Source organism: Megascapheus bottae, chromosome 30 (genome assembly GCF_031878675.1).
Source record: "Megascapheus bottae isolate mThoBot1 chromosome 30, mThoBot2.hap1, whole genome shotgun sequence".
Classification (NCBI taxonomy): domain Eukaryota; kingdom Metazoa; phylum Chordata; class Mammalia; order Rodentia; family Geomyidae; genus Megascapheus; species Megascapheus bottae.
This window is the reverse complement of record NC_143538.1, coordinates 3,341,402-3,360,460: the sequence shown is the minus strand read 5'-3', so window position 1 is coordinate 3,360,460 and position 19,059 is coordinate 3,341,402. Positions and strand designations below refer to the sequence as shown.

General features: G+C 45.7%; 3 protein-coding genes across 5 annotated transcripts in view; 1 reads left to right on the top strand and 2 right to left on the bottom strand.

Moving 5' to 3' along the window:
- The window catches only part of Myo9a (myosin IXA), a 121,925-nt gene extending 119,575 nt beyond the window's left edge, over nucleotides 1–2,350 (bottom strand). The window contains 1 exon segment of the mRNA XM_090321436.1: nucleotides 2,140–2,350. The gene's annotated coding sequence lies outside the window, so the exon portion shown is untranslated.
- A 474-nt stretch (nucleotides 2,351–2,824) lies between these two features.
- Nucleotides 2,825–17,763, top strand: Senp8 (SUMO peptidase family member, NEDD8 specific). Of its 3 annotated transcripts, none has more exons than XM_090321451.1 (2): nucleotides 2,825–2,931; nucleotides 16,855–17,763. In XM_090321451.1, the coding sequence occupies exon 2, from the start codon at nucleotides 16,891–16,893 to the stop codon at nucleotides 17,527–17,529; it is 639 nt and encodes a 212-aa protein (XP_090177577.1). In that variant the 5' UTR covers nucleotides 2,825–2,931; nucleotides 16,855–16,890; the 3' UTR covers nucleotides 17,530–17,763. The 3 variants fall into 3 exon arrangements, with proteins under 3 accessions (XP_090177577.1, XP_090177578.1, XP_090177579.1); XM_090321452.1 differs by having other exon boundaries at nucleotides 2,836–2,927; XM_090321453.1 differs by having other exon boundaries at nucleotides 2,836–2,927; nucleotides 16,813–17,763.
- Gramd2a (GRAM domain containing 2A) overlaps nucleotides 17,733–19,059 on the bottom strand; it is a 19,462-nt gene continuing 18,135 nt past the window's right edge. The window contains exon 9 of the mRNA XM_090321448.1: nucleotides 17,733–17,852. Within this exon, the coding sequence (XP_090177574.1) occupies nucleotides 17,822–17,852 (31 nt within the window). The 3' untranslated portion in view covers nucleotides 17,733–17,821. The remainder of the gene's footprint in view (nucleotides 17,853–19,059) is intronic.

Genomic DNA, 19,059 nt, shown 5'->3' with positions numbered 1-19,059 from the left:
TAGTCACAGCATGGAAGTTTTGAGGCTCAATGAAAAAATTAGGAAGTAGAGCTATGGCTCAAAGTGGTAGAGTACTAACTTTGAGCAAAATAGCTCAGGGACAGCACCTCAATGCCAAGTTCAAGCCCCCTGACCAACAAAAAAAAATTATTTTTGAGGGGGGTTCATAATTTTTCAAATTATGAAATGTATTTCATAACTTACATGTATTTAATGCAAATAACTATTTTTTTTTGGCCAGTCCTGGGCTTGAGCTCAGGACTTGAGCACTGTCCTTGGACTTTCTCGAAGTCCAAGCTAGACCTCTACCACTTGAACCACGGCACCACTTCCAGCTTTTTTTTCTATGTATGTGGTACCAAGGAATCGAACCCCAGTCTTCGTGCATGCTAGGCAAGCACTCTACCACTAGGCCAAAATCCCCGCCCAAAATAACTTTTTTAAAGCAAGGTTGAAAGTAATCTCAAATCTGTCAAAATGGAATACTATCCAGCCAATAAATGATTCAGTCCCATTTATATTATTACTACATGATTTCTGTGATGCACAAATAAGTGAAAACAGCAAGCTATACACACTGTACAGCAAGCGGCCACCTGTACGTGATCATGTGTCTTAGTGCAAGCTTCGGTTGGAAACATCTCAAGGATGATTCAGGAGAAATGGTGCTTGTTCTATGGAGAGAAATGGGTGCTGCAGTATGACGAGACTTACACAACATTACTCTTCTAAATCTTCTGACTTTTACACTTTGTCTACCTAATGCCTATAATTTCAAAACGATTTTCTCCTTCCATATACAAAGTAAAAAAAAAAAATTACAGATTACAAAGATCTTTTTAGCTTTCACCCTACATCAACATTAAAAGCGTGCCCTGTCCTTTGTTGTAACTTGAACTCTCAGCAAACATTTTCTTCAACATTTTACAACTACTGAGAAAGTTGTAGGTGATGATATCAATGAACACAGCATGAATTCTTTTACCTGCCTCTTGGAGAAAACAGCTGCACTCGGACAGAAAATTAAAAGGATAGTGACATGTCAGGAGGTAAGAGGAGCTCTAAATCAAGTTTTTCTAACAAGTTCAAAGATAGAAAATTCAAAATCAAGTCCCTTAAGTATACCTCAACCTAGTGCAAAACAGCAGTAGAAACCTCTAAGACCATGAAGTAGCTGGCACTACATGGTCATGTTCACTAGTGTAATGTGATTTGACGCTTATAGATTTGCACTCATTTACTGATTCCACCCCAAGAGACAAGATGATGAACACTAGGCTGTGTGATCTCACAAGGATCTCGCCCTCACACTCCCTGTACTTCCACGCTCTTCCCTGCCTCCTGCCTCCTTCCCCCACCCCCTACCTGCGCTTTTTTTAAACCACCAGCCCAGATGCTCCAAGCCAAGGGAAGGAGGGGGTATCTTAAGCCCCACTGGGGGTAACGCACCAAACTGACCACCTTATCACTCCCAAAGTTTTTGCCAAATCTCTGTCAAAAGCCGGGGAGGGCGGGGAAGAGGGGCCAGAGTGTGCCGTAAGAGAGGCTAGGAAGGGAAGGGTGGGCATTTCAGGGGGTGGACCCCAGATTACAAGGGGTGAGGGAGAGCCCAGCGTCGGTGGTGGGCATTTCAGGGATGTCGCCCCGGCCTACGACCAGGCGTCGGGGAGAGCCACTTGTCTCTGGTGGCCGGATCGGGGACGGACCCTCAGATCCCGAGAGATCAGAGAGCATCAGGCCGCACTCTGGCGTCAGCGGGAAAAGATCTAGCGGCTTCGGGGCGGTGGGGTGGGGGGGGGACTCCTTAGCAGAGGGGCCAGGGCAGCGCGGAGCTCGGGGGATCCCCGGGACGGCGGTGTCCGGCCCACGCCAGACCTAACGGGAGTCCTGGGGGTGCGCGGGCTGGGGAGGCCGTGACCCGCCCGCCCGCCCGCGCAGGCCGGTGTCTGGCCAATGGCGACGCCGGGGTGGGGTCTCCAGGGTGGGGGGCGCCCGGGCGGCTCCCCGCGGAGGCAGACGCGCTCGCGGGGCGTCCCGGCGGGGCGGGGCAGGCCCACGGGAGCCGGGGGGGGGGGGGGAGCTGCGGCGTGGACCGGGCCGAGCCGGCCGGGCCCCGCGGGCCGCTGGGGCGGGTCTTACCTCGGGCTGCGCCGCGGGGGCCACGGCGGCCCCGTCCGCTTCGGCGGAAGCCGCCTTCCACCCTCGGCCCCAGGGTCCGGCTGCAAGCGGCGGCGACAGCGGAGGCCGCGGGAGGCTGGGGGTGGGGGTGGGGAAGGGGGCGTCGGGCGGCTCCGAGAGGGTGGGCCCGGCCGCCTCAGGGTCCCAGAGAGCGGCAGCCGCGCACTCCGCGCCCTGTCAGGGAGGCCCCGCCCGGCCGGGGCGAGCTCATCCCCCGCCCCCGACCCGAAAGCGCGCGTCGGACCGCCGTCTCTCCGGCGGCCGCCGCTGGTCCCGGTGACTCGACTGCCTCTGCCGCGGCCCTCACACGGTCTCCGTCAGCCGCTGCCAACCGCCGTAGCCGCCGCGTCCCTGCTGCGCCTCGGCCAGGCCTGCGCGCCCCCGGCTCAGCGCACGCGGCCCCGCCCCGGGCGACTCTCGGGCCGCTGGGGAGCCGGCGCGCGCGCACTGGCCTCCCACGCCCCCGGCGGCCCCGCCCCGGCGGCCCCGCCCGGCCCCGCCCCCGCACGTGACGCCGCGGGGCGGGCCGTCTGCGCGTGCGGAAACCCCGCCCTCCGCTTCTCCTCCTCACCTTACGGCCGGAGCTGGGAACTCCGAGCTCCACACTCTACGGAGTCAGCAGTGTCGCAAGTCTGGGAATAGCGGGGGGAGGAGGCGGGGGGAAAGGAAGCGGTGTTTGCGACGTTAGTTCTCACTTTCCGGCTCACACCGTGGTGCCTGAAGCCCGGCTGAGGTGCCTGAGGCCCGTGGTAGGTAAGAAGCCTCCGCTCCCGCTTGGGTTTGTCTCAAGTTTGTCCCGCGTGTGGTTATCCCACGTGGTGAGGCCGCCTTGCCGCCCACGCAGGCGCTGGCGTCCACGTTGGGGAAACTGAGTCACGAGGGTATCGGAATAAAGAAGGAGCAGAAAACGGCCTCGACAGACCAGACCCAACTTTCATGGAAAGTTGAAGAGAGACGTGGTGTTCACCTGGGGAGAGTCAGGAGACACGGCGTGGCGTGATGGGGGGCAGGGGTGGGGAGACTTTAGGGGTGCTGAAGGGTGGGGGAGTTGGGGGACAGAGTCGCAGGTGGCCAGAGGGTTCAAAGAGTTTCGCGCGTCCTTGCTACAAGTTGTTGATCCGGGTCTCCTGCACCCCCCCCCACCCCGCTCCCGGGCGCGCTTCACCTGGGAAGGTGGGAGATGGGGTTACCGTATTTACAGGAAGATCCTGGCCTGGACCCGCTCGGGAAGTTCCCGTGGGGAAAAGGTAGCCACACTGAGGTGTGAGAGAACAAAGCGGATTCCCATCTGTCCCCCTCCCCAGTCCTCGCCCCCCGCCCCCCCCCCACGCACACAGTCGGACACACGCCCGCCTCCCCGCCCCCACGCTGGGCTGGGCTTTGGCCCCGCCCCCAGGCGGCAGGCCCGCCGCTTGGCCCCGCCCCTGCCCGCCGCTTGGCCCCGCCCCTGCGCCCGGCCGGCCCCGCCCCCTGCCTCCGCGTGCAAGTATTCCTTTCCCCCCATTCATTCCGCGGACTTTTCGCTGAGTGGGTTCCAAGGGCCGGACTGAGAAGCGAATGAAGCTTTTTGAAGCGCCCTGTTATTGAGGAGACAGTCCACAGTGACAGCGTAGTCATTGTACAGGACGCCCTCTCCACTGTGGCGGAGGGCATCTCCCAGCTGACTTGCCTCCCTGGAAGATTGGTTACAAAGACCAGTGAGCAGTAGCTGGCCACAAAAAATGGGGGTGGGGAGCACATGACAGTCGCCTGGAAGACTACATAGTGGATTACACTAAATCCATACCTGTGTCGCTTGCCCTTCCATAAAGACAGACATGGCGGGGGGGGGGGGGGGGGGGGGAGGCGGGTGGCAGGGGCCAGGGAGTCGGAGACAGATGAGGAACTAGAATGTAAGCCTCAAGAATGTTTTCTTCAAAGATGGGAGGGAGACTCATCGGCCAAGGTGGTACATGCCTATAATCCCAGCTACTGGGAGACTGAGACAGGAGGGTCCCAAATTTGAGAGTAGCCTGTATTACATAGTAAGTCTCTGTCTCAAATAAATAAATAAATAAATAAAAGAAGCCCCAGGACTGGGAAAAGAAACAGCCGGGTGCTGTGGCTCACGCCTGTCATCCTAGCTACTCAGAAGGCTAAGATCTGAGGATCACGGTTCAAAGCAAGCCCCGCACTGTAAGTCCGTGAGACCTCCAATTAACCACTAGAAAACCGGAAGTGGGGCTGTGGCTTTGGGGTAGGGCGGTAGAACTGGGAGTGTGGTTCAGTGGTAGAGCACTTATCTAGCATGTGTGAAGCCCTGGGTCCAGTCCTCAGTACTTAGAGAGGAAAAAGGTGGAAGAGGTGATTAGGCACGAAATACACTATAGAACCCGGAAGTGATGGAGAGAGGCCCAAATACAACATCGACAGCACAGTGGTATTTTTGTTTTATGCTGGTAGTGGCCGCTCAGTTCGCCCAGCTTTTCTGTCCAGGTTGGGACTCTTACCCCTTAAGCCAGCTCTGCCACTGTCAGCCTTTTGCTGGTAAAATGATGAGACCCGAAGACATTTCTGCCAAATCTGACTCCAAACCAAGCTCTTCAGATCTTAGCCTCCTAAGTAGTTAGAATTACAGGCATGAGCCATTGGCGCCCAGCTGTACATTATGTAAGTACTTATTTATACCTTGAGTAACATGTAGCAGCAGATCTAATTCTGTAATTTAAAGTAGTGATGAGTATAGGATATATTTTGAGATACCCTGCAACTACTTTATGTGATATGAAAATGCCAGATTTCCAGTGGTGACAGTCATAGAACTGTGAATACCACTATAGCTTATTATTACACTTTATTGAAAGGTTAGATTTTTACCCACAGATAGTTAAAAATAAAGATGCAGATTTTATCCTGTTCCAAGTTCATGGAACTTTGAAATTCTCACCACTTTCTGGTGTATGGATCCCAGATTTTGTACTTCCCAGATTTTCTGGGGGGGGGCAGGGGCAGAATGTAATGAACTGGCTATTTTGTTCTGTTCAGCCTTTGTCTGGGGAAACTGCTCATCCCACCTCATTCATGTGTATGAGGGGGATATCCCAGGATATAAATCAGTAAGTTGAGGCGATTTGGGGGGAAATCATTGAATGGCAGTACTCGGTTTGGTAAAAAATGGAGAGATGTTAAAACTTTTGGAGACTAATTACATTAGAGTTTTACCTAAAAAATGTCCAGATTAACTTTCAAGAGACTATAGGAATGAGGGGGTTGGTGGTTTAGCTCAGTGGAAGAACAAGGCCCTGAGTTCAGCCTCAGCTTTTTGAAAAAACAAATGAAAAGATAGGAATGAGGAGATTACATCAATGGAATAATTTCTTCAAAACAATCTTTAAGGGCTGGGAATGTGGCTTAGTGGTAAGAGTCCTTGCCTTAGGATTCCTCAGTACCACATAAACAAAACAGGCTGGAAGTGGCATTGTGGCTCAAGTGATAGAATGCTAGCCTTGAACAAAAGAATCGACAGTGCCCAGGCCTTGAGTTCAAGCCCCAGGACTGAATACTCATTTGTTAAACATGACATTTGAAATATGATATAAAAATTAATGTTAAAAAATTCTTTAATAAAAAACCCGAATCTTGAGAAAGAAGGGAGCAAGAATGAGAGAAGTGGGATTGATTGGGACAAATCTTATACATGTGTAGAAACGTAAACCTAAGATTCCCCTCTGTAAAATTAATGTAAGCTATTTTTTTTTTTTTTTGGCCAGTCCTGGGCGTGAGCTCAGGGCCTGAGCACTGTCCTTGGACTTTCTCAAGGCTAGCGCTGTACCACTAGAGCCTCAGCACCACTTCCAGCTTTTTTCTATTTATGTGGTACCGAGGAATCGAACCTGGGTCTTCGTGCATGCTAGGCAAGCACTCTACCACTAGGCCAAACTCCCAGCCCCAAGCTAATTTTTTTTAAAGCCTGAATCTTGAAATGATGAGCTGCTATCAATGTACAGGCCAGCTAAAGAAACATAGATTGAAGAAAATGAACCGGTATTGGGGTCAGCTGGCATCCTGTGTGATCAAGACGTAAGCCCATTCCAAGTGTTAGTACCTCATAAGTCAGTGGTCTTACCTCATATAGAGGTTCATTGGGCCTTTTCCATCTCTACCTTGTGTGAGTCATTGGTTTCTGCCTTGACAATCCTTGAAACATCTCAGATGAATAAAACTCACTTTAAAAAAAAAAAAAAAGGAAAACCCACATGGGCCCATCTTTAGAAACTAGCAAGACTAAACAAACTATATAAAATAACTGCTAAAAATCCTATTTAGCTACCTAGATTATGTGCTTATTAAGCATATTATTCAGAAGCTTGAATCTGGGGTTTCAGTATTACTAATGTAAATGAGTCATGTAAAAGTTACCTCACTTCAAGAACCTCCAGCATCATTAACCTGTGTTGACTTTTTGCCCATCACATGATTAGAAGCCCCTAGGGTAATGTGGCTCCATACAGACTGAAAACTCAAGTTTAGGCAGGGCATAAAGGTTCCTCCGTTCTCTATCTTGTGCCTTCCCTCTCTTGGAGGAGGGGCCATGAAAGAAGTCTAACAAAGCAGAAATCATATTTTAGCTTAGTAAGGAAGTTCATTGAGAATTTTTTCTGCAAGTCCCTCTCTCTGGCTTCCAATTAAATTTCTACCTCTTCCACAGTTTCCTGTTTTTAAAAGCATTTAGATCATAGTCCTGACACCCAGAAAATTTGTTTCAACTCTATTTACCACTTCAAATATCTGTATTATAGGTATGAAAACCTGAAGCCTTTCTTCTAGCCCTCATGGCCAATGGGTAAAAGCATCTGAGACTTAAGTTAATTCAAAGTAGGAGCTTAAGGATTTCTAACCTTAGCTAATTTTCTCACAGTTGTTATTGAAATAATTTGGGACTTCTTATTAGCAGCTAAAATTAATACTTGTTAGAAATAGTCCCACTGAATACTATATAATTCAAACTTGGTCAGAAACCCAAAAGTATTCTTGTTAATTAACATTTAATGACTAATTGGTAAGGCAGAAACTTCTATATAGCATAATTGGGTCCAATTGAACCCTCTTTTATGGTACAGTGAAACTCAAATTCTTTCACTCATAAAATATTTACTGTGCTCCTACTATATGTCAGGCCCATTCTTGAAACCCATTAGTTAGCAATTTGTATTGGCAGTTTATTTCTTAACTATCTTCAAAAAAAAATAACTTACGAAGCTTAGAAATCGTTAGGATAAAGAAGATTAAAAGATACTGATTTTTTTCTTAAGTCAGGCACAGTGTTCCATACCTATAATCTTCCATATTCCAAGACAGAGATTGGGAAGATGGAAGCACAAGCACTATCCATCTGTCTAGCACTATCTATCTTATTGTAGAGTTGTCAGAAATTTTCAGCAAAATAAAATCCATACAAGAATAAGTCTGTACACCCCCAGTTTTACAGTAAGAGGGAAAAGGGTGACTCCATAATATATGGAACCCCTGAGGTACAAGAGGTATGCTAGGAATAAAATTCTTTCTGTGATCCATGATAAGCCATTGATAGCCAGAACTAGTAACCCACAGTAAAATGGAGAAGTACTAAAAGGTCACCTGGACTGGCTCCTGGGCCCATGGCATGCCCAAATTTATGGTAATAGTAGAATGGGCAGCAGCAAGTAATGTTTCTGCCTTTTTGTGAGTGGGTTGGGGACGTAGGGGGTCCTGGGGCTTGAACCAGCATGAGTGCTGTCCCTCAGCTTTTTGTCCTCAAGGCTAGTACTCCACCACCTAAGCCACAGTTCCACTTCTAGCTGCTTTTTTTTTTTTTTTTTTTTTTTTAATACAGATTTAAGAGTTTCACAGAGACTCTTCTCTCCCAGCTGGCCTTGGACTGTGCTCCTCAGATTTCAGCCTCCTACATAGCTAGGATTACAGGAATGAGCTGCTGGCAGCAGCAATTTTTCTGCTTTGAGAACTGAATTCATATGGTTGTGAAATAGGATTGTCAAGGTTATTTTTATTTACAAATTATTTCTAAAATTGAGAACGTTGCCTGTTAGTGATAGTTTTGTGTTTTTAGGAGTTTGTTTTTTTGGTTTTTGTTTTTCCAGTCCTGGGCTTGAGCTCAGGGCCTGAGCACTGTCCTTGGACTTTCTCAAGGCTAGAGCTCTACCACTTGAGCCTCAGCACCACTTCCAGCTTTTTGCTATGTATGTGGTACTGAGGAATGGAACCCGGGTCTTCATGAATGCTAGGCAAGCACTTTAAGCACTAGGCCAAACTCCCAGCCCTGTTTTTAGGAGTTTTACGAATAAATTTTTCCTTCTGTATTTTCCTTCTCTACTTTGTCAGTCTTAAACTTCTCTAGTTCATCAGACATTGAGAATAGATGGGTGAATAAAATCTAATCCTGCAACCAGGAAGGTTGTACAAGTCTTTTTTTTTTTTTTTTTTTGCCCATCCTGGGCATTGAACTCAGGACCTGGACACTGTCCTTGAGATTTCTCAAGGCTAGAGCTCTACCACTTGAGCCACAGCACCATTTCTGCCTTTTTTCTATATTTGTGGTACCAAGGAATAGAGCCCGGGTCTTCATACATGCTAGCACTCTACCACTAGGCTAAACTCCCAGCCGATTGTACAGATCTTAATCATTTTTGCAAGTCACAGCATACAACTCTCCAGTGATTCAGGCTTAGCATTAAGAGGAAACAACTAATTGGGGGAAATTGAAACTGTGGGGAAAAATGGCTCAGACTTCCTTCCTGAAAATATTTCTGCTTATCCTGCCATGAAAAATACGTTTAGTATTGGAGGTGGTTCCGCTTGTAAAAGTGTAAAGGGAATCATATATGAGAAGTTAGACATAATCTGCTAATGTTTGTAAACATCAAATCAAATAGCTTATAAATCTTCATGTTTGGAATCATCCCTCCTTCCCCCCACCCCCCAGGGAACAGAACTAAGACTCAATGGGTCTAGGTCATAAGAGTAAGAAGAGATGGGTCTTAGTCTCAAAATGCAAATAATTGCATTGGCTGTGTATATGGAGGGGTTCTTCCCCAGCAGTGCAAAAGGAGAAAGAACAAAGGGAAGAATTAAGCAGCTTGCCAAAAAATCTATTCTTTCAGAGTTAGAAAATCTGTATGGAAGTTATTTTTAAAGTTGTGAAAGTGCCAGACATGTGACACACTCGGGGAATCCCATCACGGAGGAGCTGGAGACAGAAGGGTCAGGAGTTCAGGGCCAGCTTGACTACACAGTAAAATTCATCTCAAATAGTAAACAAATCTGTTAATGAATATTTTTAATTCTGCATGTGTGTCCTGGTACTAGAACTTGAACTCAGGCATGGCTCTCCCAACTTTTTTTTTTGCTCAGGAATGGTGTTCTACAACTTGAGCCATCCCTCCAGTCCAACATTTTGCTATTTAATTGGAAGTAAGATCTTTTTGATATTTGTTTTTATTTTTTTTTTTTGGCCCGTCTGGCTTTAAGCCAAAATCCTCAGATCTCAAGACTACTAAGAAGCTAAATTTTGTATAATTGTCCTGCTAAAAGGACAGAAGGTTTTCTTTTCTACCTGTCTACCCATTCTTGTTTGTTTTTTCTTACACAGGGTATTTCTATAAAGCTCAGCCTTCCAAGTATTCAAATTGCAGATCATGTACCACTGAGCCTAGCTGTGTTCAAAGTTTTAACCTTTCTAAAATCTAATTTGATATAAGATATTTTGAATTAGATGATTAGCAAGTTGTCCCTGTTCTGTTTGCTGAAAAAAATGTATCACGCATGTTCCAAACATCAGAGCACAGACAAGGGCCTAAGTGCGTATTCAGTAACAAAAAGAGAAATATTTCGAAGTAGTTTGTGACCAAAAATTTTGGGAAATTATACCAAAACAATTAAATTTTCCATTGCTGAATTTAGTCTAGTCTCCTATGTGCCTGTGTGTATCATGAATCACTAGTAAGGAGTTTTATGATTTAGTAATTCTCTACATTTAACCACGTGATGATTTTTTTTTTTCCTTCCAAGAAACATCTGTGAAGGCTGGGAATGTGGCTTAGTGGTAGAGTGCTTGCCTAGCATGCATGAAGCCCTGGGGTCCATTCCTCAGTACCACATACAGTGCTGCTGTAGCTCAAGCGGTAGAGTGCTAGCTTTGAGCAAAAGAAGCTCAGGGACAGTGCCCAGACCCTGAGTTCCAACCCCAAGACTGCTCTCCCCCCCAAAAACATAGATAGATAGATAGATAGATAGATAGATAGATAGATAGATAGATAGATAGATAGATAGATAGACAGACAGATAAAAGGAGCTGCAGATATAACATGCATAAGGCCCTGAGTTCCAAAGAGTGTGCCAGAAAGCCAGAGAAAAGGACCTTTGAAAGCCTATTGCTATTTAAGTACATAAATTTTAGGTATCACACTAGCTTCTTTCTGGCCCTCTGTATTTCAAGCAGTCAGCAGCCACACATGGCTCATAGCCCCAGTCTTGACACCACTGGCCCAGAACCTTCCATTATCACAGAAGTCGCCCTGGACTGTCACAAGAAGCATGAGGAAATAACTGGAAGACACTGAGAGAATCAAGAGTTTTCTCCCATGGGTTTGTTTTGGTTTTGTTCTCTTGATTTATGTGGATCTATTCAAATATCAGACTGTTTTGAGTCCAGTGGCTTTTTTGGCTCAGCTAGTGCACAATTTGCAATATTTCTGAATTTGATAGATACTAAGGGGGCTTTGAGCAAAATTGGACAGTTTCACTGAAGTATTCAAAGAAGCTAGTAGACCAGAGAAAGGAAGCAGAGAAAATTGCCTGCCAGCAGTATAAAGTTCTATGGGGATCTCTTGGATTTTGTTTTGTTGCCATCCTAGGCCTTGAACTCAGGTCCTGAGCACTGTCCTTGGGCTTTCTCAAGCCTAGAGCTCTACCACTTTGAGCCACAGCACCACTTCTGCCTTTTTTCTATGTATGTGGTACCGAGGAATTGAACCCAGGTCTTCGTGCATGCCAGGCAAGCATTCTACCACTAGGCCAAACTCCTTTCTTGGTTTTTAAATTCATACTGACTTTGCCTATTAGGCTACAGTAGGTCTATGCTTATGTTAATAATTAAAATATTAAGTTACTGATTAAAATATTTTAAGTTATAAAAAAAATCTTTAAAGCTGTACACTTGTAGCTGTAATCCCAACTACACAGGAGGCTGAGATCTGAGGATCACTAATCAAAGCCAGCTTGGGCAGGAAAGTCTGTGAGACCCTTATCTCCACTAAACTACAAAGAACTATAAGTGGAGCTATGGCTAAGTGGTAGGGTGCCGATCTAGAACAAAAAAGCTCAGGAATAGTACCCAGGACCTGAGTTCAAGCTCCATGACTAGTAAGTACACACACACACACACACACACACACACACACACACACACACACAGAAATTGTTAGTACTTTTGTCCTAAAGCTGATGTAGGAAGAAATATTAGGAAGAAACAAAAAAGCTCTAAAAAGATGCACTATGCCCAGACACCAGTGGCTCACACCTGTAATCCTAGCTACTCAGGAGACAGATCTGAAGATTGTGGTTCAAAGCCAGCCCAGGCAGGAATAGTGAGGCTCTTATCTCCAGTTAACAACCAAGAAAATAATTTGTAATCAATTCCATAATTGTGGTCCAGAACAAAAATTTGTTTGTTTTTTTTTCTAAGAAGCTCAGCACTTAAGCATTTTAGGCCTTGTCCTAAATACTCTGCTCTGTCCTTTCCTATAGATTATCTATGGTTAGAAGCAAAATGTAAACAAAGAACAATGACTTTACCCCCATAAAACTTGGTTTACAAAAATAGGCCATGTTCCAAATTTAACCTGCAGCCTGTCCTTTATTGACTCCTGGACTTTCCAGAAAACTTGACATTTTAAGGATTTCTTTTTTCTATAGAGTTGCAGGATTTAAGTTTCGGGAAATATGACAGCATAAACTAAGAATCACAACATGAGACTGCCAAATCATAGAAGGGCCTGGAAGCATCTTTAAAATACAGTTGCCCAGATCTTATCCAGCATAACAATCATGTGTTCCTTCTAAAATGCCCAAGCATGATTCTGCCTTGCACCCTCAGCCAGAACCAACATTTATCTGTTCCAGACCCCTCAGTTTACAGAGGAACCTCGCACTTAGCAGCTGAGTCAAACAACTGGTTAATTGCAGATCTGAACAGAGCCCCAGGTCTGCAGGCTCCCATCCTATAATGCTTTTGCTTTTTTTTTTTTTTTTTTGCTAGTCCAGGGCTTTAAATTAGGGCCAGGGCACTTTCATTCATTCATCTGTTTTGCTCAAGGCTATACTGCTTTACCACTTAAGCCACAGCCCTACTTCCTGCTTTTTGGTGGTTTGGTGCTTTTTTGTGAGATTCTTATCTTCAATAAGATAAAGAGACTTACAAACTTTTCCTGCCCAAGCTGGCTTCAAACTGTAATCCTCAGCTACCTAAGTATCTAAGATTACAGACATGAGCCACCAGTGCCAAGGTCCTATAATTTTATTTCTACTGATCCAGAAGCTTCTTATTTATATAAGCACGTAATCCAGAGAGCTACTATTGAATTTTAAGTTTTTCCGTTATCGTCTGTAAGTTTCTTTTTTTTTTTTTTGGTTAATTGGTTGGCCTTCTTAGTAGCTGCTAGTTCAGGTATTGTGCATTGTACAGAGCCTGAGAATGTAACCTAGCATTCTTGAGGCCTTAGGTTCTATCCCTAGGACCCCCCAAAGCAAATAATATAAAGAATCACAGGGGGAAAAAAAAACTGTCTCTTTCTTATATGAAAATTAAACTTGTGTTTAGGAAGTGCTCTGTACTATGAATTTGGTATTAAGTTCATTTTGGTTTTGTCTTGTTAAGTTTCCAGTGCTGGGATTGAACCCAGGCCCTAGAATGCACTCTTACACCCAGATGAAGTAAGTGCCTGAGCATTTGTGCTGTGGCTTACACTATCTTCAGGGTCCACTGCCTGTGCAAACCACAGGGGAGGAAACTAGGTTTGTGTTCGTTTGGGAGAGCCTGCTGTCTAGCTAGCCACATGCCTAGGGCTCAATTCACATGACAGCCCTGTAAGGCCAGCTTTATCACTACCCCACTTTACAGCTGATACGAGGCCCAGAGAGGATGAATAATAGCCCACAAGAAACAAAGACAGAGCTTGGGGACCCACACTTTCATCACCCCAGACACACAACTAAAACTTTACCAAAGGCCAGTACCTATTTCTATAGGTGCTTTGTTTTATTTTTTAATGGAGTTTTTTGTTGGATTTTTGTTGGTTTTGTTTGTTTTTAACAGTGCTGGGATTCCCAAGTACCTACACTTGCTACACAAAGAATTCTACTCACAGGGGGCCAGGAGTTTGGCCTAGTGGTAGAGTGTTTGCCTAGCATACACAAAGATCCTGGTTCGATTCCTCAGAACCACGTCACACGAAAAAAGCCACAAGTAGTCCTGCAGCTTAAGTGGTAGAACTCTAGCCTTGAGGTAGCCCAAAGACAGTGCCCAGGCCTGGGGCTTAAGTCCAAGGACTGGCAAAAAGAAAAAAAGGAGAAAAACTACTCCCACATGCCCATCCCACAAAAAAAAAAAAAAAAAACAAAACAAATATTTTTGAAGTAACTAGTAGCCTTACCTGTGGGCGCTCCCCCGAAGTGAGAGGCCTGACTATCCCAGCACTCTTCTTATAGGCCACCATCCGTAGCTGCTAAGATGTGTCTGATTGGACAAATGAGCAGTGTCCCAGTATTCGCTGAAGGCGCGAAGCATCTTGAGAGCCCTGTGTGACCTCCTAGCTGGTTCCTCCCTTGATATTCACCCACTCTTTGGCCAGAGAGGGCCGGCAAGCCCAGCACCCAGCCTCTGCCACGCTGCTCTCTCTACAGCATCACCTGCCACCATTGCTGGAGAGTCATTGCTAGGCATTACTGGCAACAGACATATTGAATCACAGTGTCTGTCACCAGGTATCACCCTGCACCCTGCTCTCTATTATAGAGATTTCTTGAGAAAGAAAACTTTCTGACCTTCATACATAGAATGTTTTTGCCTTTCCTGAGCTCTGCTTTCCCCTTATGGATGTTGTGAATGTTTAACCTCTGGTTAGCTGCCAAAAAGCTTAGAGCCAAACCTGTGGCTCACCTGTAACAACTGTGCTCTCTGCCTCATTAACTTTGTTCCTGGCTCCAGCTTTATGTCTCTAGTTCCTCCTCTCTCTCTCTCTTTCCGCCTGTCTGCCTCTCCCTCTCTTCTCTGTCTTGTACCTGTTGGATAAGAGTTCACCTTCCAGCTCCTGGTTATTCTTTCTTCTTAATTAACAGCCCTGTATTATTTCTGAAGTGATTCAGATTATTATATACTCTATGTACATAAAAACATCTTGGATGCATTTTATTTAGGCCATTTAGCTTTTAATTAAAAGGTATGGGCCTGGGCCAAGAGTTTGGCCTAGTAGTAGAGTGCTTGCCTAGAATGCACAAAGACCCAGGTTCAATTCCCCAGTACCACATACATAGAAAAAGTCCAGAAGTGGTACTGTGGATCAAGTGGTAAAGCTGTAGCCTTGAGAAAGCCCAAGGACAGTGCCCGGGCCCTGAGTTCAAGCCCCAGGACTAGCAAAAAATAAAAATAAAAAATAAATACAAGGAATGGGCCTGAGATGTGGCTCAGTGGCAAAGTACCCGCCTAGCAAGTACATTGTCCTAGGTTCAATCCCCAGTACCAAAAAAGAAAGAAAGAAAAACAAAAAAGGCATACATTTATTTTTGACAGGTTTTGGTCAATGGAAATGGCATATCACAATTTTTTAGCCAGATTTACTTAAATTGATATCATAATATAGCCCTGTTATTTTTATAGCAGTTTCACTGTTTCCTTATATATATATATATACATAACATGCTTTATGCTCTCAGTGTGTACTTCAGTTTGTTGTTGTGTGATCTTTAGAAATACTATACTTTCAGGTCAGTTAGATGTTGAGTCTGTACTCAGAATATTACGTCATCTACACCTGTCCAACTTCCTGTCCTTGTTAGTATTCTGCCTGCTGCTAATCGCATCAACAACTCATTCCTGCCATGAAAGAATCGTTCTGTTATTTAGATAAGTTAATATGAATGGATATTTGTTTCCCAATTTCATTTTCTTTGGTTGGTGTGGGGTCCTGTGCAGATGTTCTGATAACCAGTTTGCATAAATATTATTTATATAGCCTTTTTTTAACTCATTACCTGCCTTGATGCACAATCCTGTGGCCATCCTACAACTCTGAGGACGAAAGGCAAGATGGCCTTTTTACAGGCAACAGAACCAAAATAAGATCATCCCGCTGACACTTCAGAACCTCAGTGGCAAGTCAATAATAAGACTGAAGCTAGACCCAGGTCTTCTGTGCATGGTTCCTTTCAAAAAGTCAAAAAGAGGGCTGGGAGTGTTTGCCTGGCATGCACGAAGCCCTGGGTTCAATTCCTCAGTACCACATATACAGAAAAAGCTGGAAGTGGTGCTGTGGCTCAAGTGGTAGAGTAATGTCTGTCTTACATTGTGAACATCACAGTCTTACCCTACCCCTCAGGCTGAAAAAGGAAAATGACTAAACCCCTGACATCAGTTGGGTGCATAGCTAATTCCACAATCAGGAATGAATTTCATTGCTACCATTTTCATGATTTTCTGTCCCCGAAGTTATTGTACTTTTGGGTGTGGCATGTGTGCACGTGCGTGCATGTCAGTGCCAGTGCCACCCAGTCTTGGGGCTTGAACTCAGGACCTATTCACTGACCCTAAGCTTTTGCTCAAGACTGGTATTCTACCACCACTTAAGCCTCAGCTCTATTTCTAGCTTTTCTAGTAGTTCATTGGAGATGAGCATCTCATAAGACTGGCTGGCTTCTCAGTCTCCTGAATAGCTGGGATGACAGATGTGAGCCCCTGGCTGTTATTGTGCTTTTTAACCACGGGTCTCACGGCTGTTGCTCTCTAAATTGTGGAAGGAGGAAGCAGTGTTATAGCTTCTCTCTTGAAAGTGAATGTTGTAATGGAAACTATTCCCCTTGGTAATTAGTAGCTCTTTTTTTTTTTTCTTCAGACCCTTTGGATTCATCTTCAGTCCAAAAATAACTTACTGCTCTTAACCATATATATATTTGTCCAAGAGTCAAAATACATTTACTGCTGCAGGGACTGGGAGTGTAGCCTAGTGGTAGAGTGCTTGCCTAGCATGCATAAAGCCCTGGGTTCAATTCCTTGGTGCCATATACACAAAAAGGGGCCAGAAATGGTGCTGAGGCTCAAGTGGTAGAGCAGTGGCCTTGAGAAAGCTCAGTGACAGTGGCCAGCCCCTGAGTTCAAAGCCCCATGACTCACAAAAAAGCAGCATTTACTGCTGTGACATCTGGTAAAACATCAGCCACAGTTTTAATCCATCCCTCTATGTAAATGGATATTTTAGCCCTCAGACTTAGACTGCCTGCATGGAAAAAGTGTCCAGTGGTTCTCACACAGCACAGAAGCTGGAGTTTCTTTGCCAGGCATTATTGTGGTTAAGCACTTTACAATGCCATTTAATGCCTTGCCCCCTGCAGGAGTAGCCTGGATAATGAACACTGCCCTCTGCCTCTCCTCAGCTCCTGAAGCTCCCGAGCTAGCCCCTGCCCTGTGCAATGGACCCGGTGGTCCTCAGCTATATGGACAGCCTGCTGCGCCGTTCGGACGTCTCGCTCCTGGATCCCCCATGCTGGCTCAATGACCACATCATTGGCTTCACCTTTGAGTACTTTGCCAACAGTCAATTCCATGACTGCTCGGACCACGTGTGCTTCGTCAGCCCCGAGGTCACTCAGTTCATCAAGTGTGCCAGCAGCCCGGCAGAGATTGCGGGGTTCCTCGAGCCCCTGGACCTTCCCCACAAGAGGGTGGTCTTTCTACCCATCAATGATAATTCCAACCAGGCAGCGGGAGGAACCCACTGGAGCCTCTTAGTTTATCTCCAAGACCAAAACAGCTTCTCTCACTACGATTCCCACAGCAGAACCAACTCAGTCCACGCGAAGCAGGTAGCAAAGAAACTGGACGCTTTCTTAGGCCGGCAAGGAGACAGACTGATCTTTGTGGAGGAGAAAACAGCTGCTCAACAAAACAGCTATGACTGTGGCATGTATGTGGTGTGCAACACCGAGGCCTTGTGCCAGAACTTCTTTCGACAGCAGCCTGAGTCCCCGCTGCAGCTCCTCACCCCCTCCTACATCACCAAGAAGAGGAGAGAATGGAAAGAGCTCATTGTCAGACTGGCTAAAAATTAGTCCCTGAAGAATCCCCACGCGTCTGGACATCTCCTGCCTCCCCCCAGTCAGTGCATGGCTGCGGAGCTCAGTGCCTCATCCCTCTCAGATGCCAGGGAAATGAAAACTGACTGACTGTGCTTCCCTTTTTTTTTTTTTAGCTTTAGTTTTTTGAAAACTGTTCCCCTCTGTACTATCCTAATGGAAGTTTCGCTTTAACTTCAACTTGAGAGCAATAAATTCTTTGAAAATGTCTTCTAAAACAAACTTAACATTTATTACACACACGGTTCAACTACGGATCTTCTTACTATTAATGGTCACTCCAAAGGAAAAGCCACCATCTGTAAAACATCAAAATAGGAGGGCTGGGAAGGTGGCTTAGTGGCAGAGCACTTGCCTAGCATGCATGAAGCCCTGGGTCCCTTCCTCAGTACCACATACCCAGAAAAGGTCAGAAGTGGCGCTATAACTCAAGTGGTAGAGCATTAGCCTTGACAGGGTCAGGGATAGAGCCCAGGCCCTGAGTTCAAGCCCCATGACTGGCAGAAAAAGAAAAAGGAAAAAGAAATCTAGGAGAGGCCGGGAGTTTGGCCTAGTGGTTAAAGGGCTTGCCTAGCATGCATGAAGACCCGGGTTTGATTCCTTGGTACCACATACATAGAAAAAAGCCGGAAGTGGTGCTGAGGCTCAAGTGGTAGAGCTCTAGCCTTGAGAAAGTCCAAGGCCAGTGCTCAGGCCCTGAGCTCAAGCCCAGGACTGGCAAAAAAAAAAAAAGAAATCTAGGAGAATGTCAGAAGAGAACCATAGAAGAGCCAGGAATTCATTGAGCAGCCTATAGAATTAAAGAGATCACTTGGCTGGAATTAAATCAAGGCCTAACTTACTCATAGTTCTCCAGTGTCTCTTCCGTTCACCATACATTCTGGCTACCAAGTCATGCTTGCCAAATGTTTGCAAGTGTTGAATAAAAATGATGTTGGAGGCAGGTGCTGGAGGCAGGTGCCAGAGACTCACACCTGCAATCTAGCTATGTGGGAAGCTGGGATCTGAGAATCGCAGTTTGAAGCCAGACCACGTAGCAAAGTCTATGAGACTACCATCTCCACTTAACCCACAGAAAACCAGAAGTGATGCTGTGGCTCAAAATGATAGAGTGCTAACCTTGAGTGAAAAGAGCTCAGGGACAGTGCCCAGACCCTGAGTTTAAACCCCACAACCAACAAAATACAAAAGATGTTGGCTGGCTCATTTCTATTTTCCTAGCTACTCAGGAAGCCGAGATCTGAAAATTATGGTTCAAAACCAACCGAGGCAAGAAAGTACATGAGATTCTTATCTTCAATAAAGCACGAACAAGCTAGAAGTAAATTTGTGGGTCAAGTGGTAGAGTACTAGTCTTGAACAAAAAAGAGCTCAGGGACACCATCTAGGCCCTGAATTTAAGCCCTAGGATCTGCACAAAGAAAAAAAAATGGTGTTAGCCCATCTTTATTTAGGAAAGGGAAAATCTGGAATAACTTCATTGAATAACTTCCTTTGCTTAGTGAG

Coding starts and splice junctions, on each gene's coding strand:
- Senp8 (XM_090321451.1), top strand. CDS start 16,891: ATGGACCCGGTGGTCCTCAGCTATATGGACAGCCTGCTGCGCCGTTCG.